The 8,465-nt window shown below is 58.2% G+C and overlaps 1 protein-coding gene across 1 annotated transcript; it reads right to left on the bottom strand.

The window, feature by feature from the left end:
* Positions 1–206: 206 nt before the first annotated feature.
* On the bottom strand, positions 207–7,919 carry KIF12 (kinesin family member 12). The gene is made up of 19 exons (XM_017875938.1): positions 7,828–7,919; positions 7,681–7,746; positions 7,512–7,590; positions 6,872–6,999; positions 6,675–6,760; positions 6,180–6,307; positions 5,871–6,006; positions 4,949–5,040; positions 4,602–4,758; positions 3,765–3,883; positions 3,574–3,678; positions 2,907–3,009; positions 2,735–2,825; positions 2,441–2,527; positions 1,961–2,051; positions 1,783–1,887; positions 1,102–1,202; positions 892–1,010; positions 207–566 (listed from the first exon to the last, which is right to left on the bottom strand). The coding sequence occupies exons 1-19, from the start codon at positions 7,851–7,853 to the stop codon at positions 427–429; spliced, it is 1,959 nt and encodes a 652-aa protein (XP_017731427.1). The 5' UTR covers positions 7,854–7,919; the 3' UTR covers positions 207–426.
* Positions 7,920–8,465: the final 546 nt, after the last annotated feature.

Raw genomic sequence — 8,465 nt, 5'->3', positions numbered from 1 at the left:
AGCTGAGATCGTGTCACTGCACTCCAGCCTGGCGACAAAGCTAGACTCCGTCTCAAAAAAAAAAAAAATACATGAAAGGAGATGGGAGCTTGGGATATTCCAGACTGGAAGGGGACACACATCTGTGCCCAGAGTCCTAGCCCTTCCTCTCTCTAACTCCCCACGGGGAAGTGACTGACAACCCCAGAGGACAGAACCGACCAGACTTGGAGCTGATGCTTTTCTTTATTCATGTACTTCATCCCCTGCTGCCTGGTTTCTCCTGAATCCCCTTGCTCCCCTAAATAGCACCCCCAGTCCCCGCCCCTAGCCCAGCTTCAGGTGGAGTAGCTGCTGTCTCCATTCAGCAGATGGGGAGACTGAGGCCCAAGAGCACAGAGCCCAGTCTGAGGTCACACAGCAGTCTCCTGGGTTCCCATTTGGCCTTCAACGGGGAGAGAGGACTTGGCCTGGGCTCCGTGCACCCTCACTGCAGGGTGGCTGGCTGCGGCCACGTCGCAGGGAACTGCCAATCTGGTCTCTGAGGGCCTCCAGTCTCTGGGCCAGGTTTGGAACCCCGGCCCCACCTAAGGAGCAGTGAGACTCAGGGCCTGCCCTCTCCTGGCCCCCTCCTCACCCAGGTCCATCTGGGTCCCAACATCCTCTAGAGAAGCCTCAGGGGGTAGGTGCCCTCCACCCTTCCCCCCACCCCACCCCCATACACCATGGGCTCCAGCATACATCTGGGCATGCAGGTGCTCCTAAAAAGAGAATTCCAAGTTTGGAAGTAGAAAGATCTTAGAAGCCACCTCTCAACACCCACCCCATTTCAGAGATGAGGCCTGGAGAGGGTGGGTTCTACCCTAAGATCACAGAGAACATTAGGGGCCCTTCCCTCTCTCCCTTCTTCACCTCTCAGCCCTGGTGATGTCTTTGGGGGCCTCACGGGCATGGGGGGTGCAGAAGGTACCACCTCCTCCTCCATCAACATCTCTGCCAGGACTCGAGTCTGAGTCCAGTCACTGTGACTCCTGGGCCAGGGTGAGTTGGGAGATGGGAGGTGAGCCTTTGAGTTCCCCAGACCACACCCCTCCGACCTCAGTGTCCCAGGGAGGGACCCACCTCTCTCTTGGGCACTTGGCAGAGCCAGGGCTGCATGGGGGTGCCCAGGGTGGAGGCCGGGCAGATGGGGGCCTGCCACCTGAGGCCTCAGGGTCCAACACCTGTAGAAAAGACCAGAGCCCACTCTGGGTGACCTCAGTCCTGCCTCTCTGTGTCCCACTTACCTGGTGCTAGCCATGAAACCCCGCTATGCCTACCCCACAAGGTATCAAGAATGTCAGGATGGCATAAAGGGGTGGGGTCCTGGTCGCCTTCTTCTGTGTGCAGTAGGTGGTTCTTCTCCCATCCTCTCCTGAGACTAGAAGCCTCCTGAGAGTAGGAACCATGTCTGGTCTATTTCCGAATCCTCAGAGCCCAGAAGAGAGGTTGGTATAAAGCAAGGAGCTTGGGGAGTTACTGAAGGAGTGAGTGAATGTACAATTCAGTAAATCCACAAGTGAGTAAATATGTGAGTGATTGAATAAGTGAATGACAGGATGAATTCCTAAAAGAGGGCAGGGTGGGGAGAAGGGAGGGTCAACAGCTATTTTAAACCCGGGCAGAGGGAGCCCTAAGCCAGCCATTCACTCCCCATGATCTAGCATGGAGCCCTGGAATCCCTGGGGCTCTGGACTGATGACTCCTAGATCAAGGTCTCCAGTTCTCCCAGCCTTCCCTCACTCCCACCTTGGCCTTTCCTACCTGGGGCAGGTGGCGCTCCCTTGGCAGGCAGGCCCAGTGGGCCAGGGGCACTCGACACAGTGGGCAGATGTAGCAGCAGGGGCAGGAGTAGACGGGTGGCAGTGCCTGCAAAAGGCTGCGTCAGAGGCTCCATGATGTCCCTACTTGTCACCCCTCCAGGCTGGGCAGTGAGACTCACGTGGCAAGGGGGAGCTGGGGCCATCAAACAGGGACACGGTGGGGTCAGGCCAGGGCCCTGCTGGTGACGGTAGCTGGCAGAAAGGAGGCGCCTAAAAAGAACAGTAGGGTCTATGCCTGCAGCCTCCAACCCTACCACCGAGCTGGCTTTCAAATCCCCTTCCCAGCTAATACTCCTGGATCCCGTACCAGGTACCAGGCCCTGTTCTCAAGGTTTTACATGTTAACTCATTCTCTCTGATCTTTAAAACAAGCCTATAAAGTAAGCATGACGATGACCCCCACTTTACAGAAGAGGAAACCCAGGCAGTGAGAAGTTAAATGACTTGCCTCAGGTGACACAGCTAGTCGGTGGCAGAGCTGGAAACTGAACCTAGTTGGTCTGAATCCAGAGGCCAGCCTCAAGCATTTCATTAAGCCATCCCTTTTCCCAGCTGCCCTCTGTCCGGAGGCCTGGCTCCAAGTTGGTGGCTCTGCTTACCTCTCTAGTGCATGGACCTGCTGGGCCAGGATGCGCTGCTCATTCCGGGCCAGGTCTTGGCTATTCTGCAGCTGGCTCTTTTCTTTCCTAGGGTAGAGCACAAGCCAGAAAGGAGTAGGAAATGGGGCTTGCAGGGGCGTCAGTCAGCTCCTCTTCATTGCAGCATAGCACCAGCTGAGGAAGCAGGTAGGGACATAGGGGAGCCAGGGACAGGGAGAGGGGGCAGCTTGGCAGAAGCAGCTTAACAGTGATGGGTGGGGGACAGCATCCCTCTGGCTGTGGGCTGGGCCCTACCTGAGCCTCTCATTCTCCAGCATGAACTCCTGTAGCATCCCGTACAGGTTCCGCTGGGCCCAGGCCACCCGGGCCCCACTGAGCCCTGATGCTGCAGGGAAGCAGGGGGTGGTGGATCCACAGCAGCCCCAGACCCTATCCCCATCCTACTCTGCCTCCAGGGAGCTCATACCCTTGCTGTCCATTTGGTCCAGCTGGAACTGCAGGCGACGGTTCTCCTCCTGGAGCTGCAGCATCTCTGTCTCCAAATGCTGGGGCTGCTTTGCCACAGCAGACTGTAGGGAAAGAGGCCCAGGGCCACCTTTATGGTTGTATAAGTTGTACACTGCACAAGGACTTCCAGGTGTGGGAAGTAACTGGGGCCTAAAATCCAGCCCATGCTTCACTCGTCAGCCTTGCATCTTGGCACAAGGCTGCATCTGCCTGGAGGGGGTACCTTGTCCTAACTGCACTGTCCTGGAGGGCCCCACTCTGAGCTGGACTCAGCTCTGAGTCCAATCCCAAACTCAGTTCTGTCCAAACCTTGGGCCAGATGATTCCAGACGAGACCTCTTATTAGACCCCAAATCAATTCCCACTTAACCATGATACCAACTGAGCTAGACCCTGAATCAGATCCCAACTCAAACTCCAACCCTAGACCTGCCCTAAACCTGGCATGACCCTGGCTGGGACCCTGACCTCACCCTACACAGCCACGACACCATTTCCAGGATTCCAACCCTAATCTCAGCTTTGACCCAGTCCAAGACTTCAATCAAGGGACTCAGGCTCCAACTCCTGCCTGATCCCCTAGCATCTCCACGCCTGTCCTTCAGCCTGTGCCTGCCTATACTCACCTTAGGGGCCTGCGGCCGGGTGGTGACCCGCTGAGCTCGGCTTGCATATCTCAGGGTGCTGAGAGTCTCAGGAAGGCACTGGGCTGAGGGGGACACGCAGGCCACCTGGGGAGTGCACTCCCACTGAGTGCTCCTCTCTGGGGGCCCCCTCCTCAATACCCAACCCTCCCTGCCAGGCCCCGCTTAAGTACCATGAGGGTGACCCCACGCCCTCCCAGTGAGTCTGCCAGCAACTTGGTGAGCTTGCTGTCCCGGAAAGGGATGTGGCTCTGCTTTCGCTGTGGGTCCAGCAGCAGGGAGATGCAGTGACCTGGGGAGAGACACCAAGAGTCGGGAAGGTTACATTGCTTGCCCAGGGCCATCAGGCTGGGAGGCTGCAGAGCTGGGCTCTCCACCCAGGCCTGTGTTGCCCTAAAAACCCATCTTTCCACATGATCTCATGACTCAGTCAGATTGGTCCCCACCGCCAGACTGGGACTCTTCGAGGGCAGAGAAGGCTCTGTATACCCTGACCCTCAGTGCCCAGCAAAGGGCCTGGTACTCAGACACTCAGCAGGGAACTTCTAACAAATGAATTGAACACAAAGGAGTTTCGTGGGCATCTTGCATGCATGCCACAGAGGAATCCTGAGGGCCCAGTCCCTGAGGATCTCCAGGTTCGATATCTTGGGGTGGGGATGGGGAGAAAGGTCAAGTCCCTTTCCTTTACTGGGCCTCAGTCTTCCCAGCTGCACAAGGAACATGCCAAATGTCTCTGAGGGCTCATCTTCTGCAGTTGAGTGGTTCTATTTCCCAAATTAGCATGTAACTTTATACACCGTTAGAGTTTATAGATTCATAAGCAGTGTTTTACGAAGGGAGAAGTCAACAGCAGAGCTGGGGCCAGAATGAGGCTTCTGGTTCCTGGATCGCAGCTCTTTAACCCTCTTCTATGCACTACAACTCCTCTGGTATCCCCCATTGTGGAGAGCTGTGAGCCAGGTGCAGAGGAGAGACAGGAAATCACACTGGTGGCCCCCAGGTCTCACCCAGGGCCAGCAGGCTTCGGTTTATGCTGTTGGCCTCAAGCATCAGCTCCCCACGGGATCCCGTGGCTGCTACCTTCTCGCTGCCTGCCAGGTCCACAAAGCACAGCTTCCCACCAACAGGGGGTGCCCCGGGGTCCACAGGAGGCATCTGCTGGGCCTGAGGGGTCAGAGCTTCATGGGGACTTGGGAGGGACTTGGGAGGGACTGTCCCCACCAAAGCCACAAGAGTATGGGGCCAAGGGTTTCCACCATTACCCCCCATGCACACCCAAGTTGGTTTGTATGTCCAGACACAGACTTTTGTTGGGTGGCCCTGGGCAAGCACCTTCCCAGGCTGGGGCACTCACAGTTTGATGGCTGATGTAAAGGGTGAGCAGGGCATGGCTTCGGCTGGAGGCCTGGTTCAGGGTGTGTGCTGAGCTCCTTCGACGGCTGAGACCTGGAAGGGAAAAACATCAGGAGCTGGACCTGGTAGGAAGAACAGGTCATCACCAATGAAGAAAAAGGAGCAAAGGAATCCTGGTGGAGGAGCAAGCCTCATGCAAAGGCAGGGAGGCAACAAAGTGGGTGTTGTTCAGGGAACGATGGGATGTTGGGTCCTGCTGTAGCAGAGATGGGTGAATGGAGGATAGAGAAAACTGAGCAGAAGAATGACAGTCAGATTTGCATTTTATAAACATCTTTCCCAAGGCTTCGTGAAAGAAGGGGGAGAAACTGAGGCAGTGAGATCAGCTGAGAGGTGTGGCAAAGTGCTGGGGCCAGAATCTACAGTCAGCATCTCCAGTGCCTGCCAAAGGAGGGGTGTCCAATAAATACTTGATTTAAAAAAAAGAATGAGGCTGAAAGGGAACGGCCTTTAAGCTAAGCTAAGAGGTATGACCTTGATCCTCGGGGCCCTGGAAGGGTGGAGGGTCTGGAGGCAAAGAGAGATGGGGTTTGCAGAATAGAGGAGAATGGATTGGCAGGGGAGAGCCTTGAGGTGCCGAGACCACCAGGGAGCAAGAATGAGGCCTGGCTGAGGCCGAGGCCCTGGGCTAAAGAGAGAGCATGAAAGGAGTTTGGAAGGCAGAATTAGCAGGCCTTGTTGGCAGTGGGTGCAGGGGGCACCCTTGGGCCATGTCTTTGAATTGTAGTTTACTGGTCCTTCCCCACCTCGCCCAGGAGTCACTTCTGAAGCTGCAGCTGCAGTCTGGGTCCCAAGTCCACACTCAGTAAACAATTGAGGAATGGGCACCCCTACCCGCAAAACTCCCCGCGATCAGCACACACCAATTTGCAAAAGTTCCATCAGGGCCTCCAGACTCCTAAATTCCACCACCCGCAGCCGCTCCACGTAGAAGCCCTGAGTCTTGTTCCATCGAACAGGGAGGGGCCGGGGAGATCCCAGGCTCAGCAAGTCCCGAACCTGGGAGGGGAGGGAGGAGGGTGAGGAAAGGGGATCTTTCCGAGTCCACCCACCCCCAGATCTTACTGACAACAGAGTCCCCCACCGCCCCTCCTGTCCTTTGATCCAGGCTCCCCGGAAAGAAGCGCTCCGTTTCCTCATGGGCTGTCTTTCTATTCCTCGCATTCCCTTACCTGCTCATTGTAGATCTCCAGATAAGAGGCGCGAAGGGTGACAGGGGCACCCAGGTGCTGCACGCGGTCTAACAGCCAGGCGAAGGTCCTCTGCATGATGCCAGCCAGGCTAGGGGGTACAGGCACCCCTCCCCTGGGGCAAAACCAGCTGAGCCATCGTCATCTCCACAGTAATGACTACCCTCTGTAGCGCATGTATGATACCGTGCGCCGGGAAACGTGCCAAGTTCCCAAGCAATGGCTCATTTAACTCATAGTCGGTACTGTCACTTCCATTTTACAGATGAGAAAACTGAGAGCTAGGAAGGGGCCAAAGTTGAAGCCCAAATGCTCCAAATTGGGCAAGTCCCTTCTCTTTGGTCCTCAGCGTCCTCGTCTGCAAACAAATGGGTCACGCTGCATCGTCCCAGTCTCTTTCCTCTGGGAGTCTGCGTCGCCTGCGACTCCCCAGGGTTTCCAGCCCACCTAGCCCCGCCCAGTGAGGGCTCCGCCGGCGCTCGCCCACCTGGGGAGGGGGTCCAGTCAGGGTGTAGGTCTTCCCGGAGCCCGTCTGGCCAAAGGTGAAGACAGTGCAGGAGAAGCTGCGGGCGGCAAGGGTGTAGCTGGACTCGGGCGGCTACCCGGGGTGGGGGCTGGGGGTGCATCGGGGCCCCGCCAGGCCCGGCGCGGAGCGGAGGCGAAGCTTCACTCACCCGCGCAGCGCCAGCTCCCCCAGGCGCCGCACGCCGCACGCCCGGAACACGTCCTCCTGCGTGCGCGCCGCGTCTAGCACCGCACCGAAACGGAAGGCCAGTTCGGGACCCCGGCCTGGAGGGCTCACCTGGCGCGGGTGGGGCGGAGGAGCGGAGATCTCTGGAGGAGGGCGGGGCACCCTGGAGGGGCGGGGCACTCTGGAGGAGCGGGGCGCTCTGGAGGGGCGGGGCACTCTGGAGGGGCGGGGCACCCTGGAGGAGGGCGGGGCACCCTGGAGGAGGGTAGGGCTCTCAGTGAGGCACTTGGTGAACGGGCACCCTGCACTGGGGGTAAGGGGGACACTCAGTAGGGGCGGGGCATTCTGGGGAGGGTGGGACACCCTGGGGGGGGGGCATTCTGGGTGAGGGCGGGCACCTTGAGTGCGCGGGCCCTCAGAAGGGGCGGGGCACTCGGAGGGGTTGGCGCGGCGCACCATGGCGGAGGGCTGGGCATCCTGGAAGGGAGGGGCACTGTGGGGAGGGTGGGGCACCTGGGAGAGGAACACTCCGGGAGAGGGTAGGGCTTAGGGCAAAGTTGCCTGGGGGAAGGGACCTGGCGTCCCCGGGATTTGTTGGGGAGACAGACAGACGGGTTCCTCACCTGCAGAGTCCGGGTCCCTGAGCAGTGCAGCACGCTCTGCTGCCCTCGACGCAGCTCGGCCGCGCTCATGGGACGTACCCTGGGGTCCGACAGAAGGGCAGATAGTACATCCTGATTTCTTCGTCGAACCCTGCCTCGCCCAGGTGCCTCCTAGCCACCTTATACCCACCTGAGCACCACCTGGATGGGCGTTTCCGGCCCCTCTGGTCCTTGCTCCAGGCTTCGCGCGAGATCCCTGTGGGCAGCAATGCGAGTTATCATACCTGCACCTAGCGGCTGTTCAGGACTCCTCGAACCTCTCTGAAGATCTGCTTACCCGTCGGGTGACCCGCGTTCCTCCATGTCCTGTTCTGCACACGCAGTTAGCTCCGCCCGCGTCTCCTTTATTTACTCCCCCCAATACCCTCCCTTCTCCACAACACTGGGACTGTCTACACACATCTTGCATTCCCACCCCATCCCCCATCCCAGGCAGCCATCCATCCGGAAAGGCTCCAGCCTGCCCAGGGCTAGCTCGTTAAAGATTTACCCTTCCTCACCCCTGCGGTGGAGAAAGTCTCTCCCAAGCGAGGGGACCCCTAGCTAGGGGGTTCTGGAATCTGAGGTTCCCTTGCTCTTGGCCAGTCCTCACAAGAGGGACCCGTGGGACCACTCAGACCCGCCTCCTTTGTGCCCAGATGGGGAAACCTTAGCAGGTAGGAAGGACTCAACCAAGGCTACAGAGCTAGCCTGCACAGGACCAAGCTCTACCCACCCTTTCCACACACCCCACGCCCACCCCCAGCAGGCAGCTCAGGGCCCAAGGAATGGCACAGGTCTCAGTCAGCTCTAGGGATGACCTGGCTGGATTGAGTCTCTGAGCTGACCTGAAAACAGGTTTCCAAGCATCTGGTAAAACACTGGGGCACCTGCCTCTTTAATGCCAAAGTTAATCCTAGGCCAGCATGTTGTTTA

Source organism: Rhinopithecus bieti, unplaced genomic scaffold (assembly GCF_001698545.2).
Source record: "Rhinopithecus bieti isolate Rb0 unplaced genomic scaffold, ASM169854v2 scaffold_9997, whole genome shotgun sequence".
NCBI classification, from domain to species: domain Eukaryota; kingdom Metazoa; phylum Chordata; class Mammalia; order Primates; family Cercopithecidae; genus Rhinopithecus; species Rhinopithecus bieti.
Note: the sequence above shows the minus strand (reverse complement) of the source record. Positions and strands in the feature narration are given on the sequence as shown.

Bases quoted from the DNA above. Each gene is read 5' to 3' on its own strand.
- KIF12 (XM_017875938.1), bottom strand. From the start codon at position 7,853: ATGGAGGAACGCGGGTCACCCGACGG. The intron at 4,759-4,948 runs GTGAGTGCCCCA...CTGACCCCTCAG, and splicing joins TTTACATCAGCCATCAAACT to GCCCAGCAGATGCCTCCTGT. The intron at 3,679-3,764 runs GTACTTAAGCGG...TGCACTCCCCAG, and splicing joins GGCGTGGGGTCACCCTCATG to GTGGCCTGCGTGTCCCCCTC.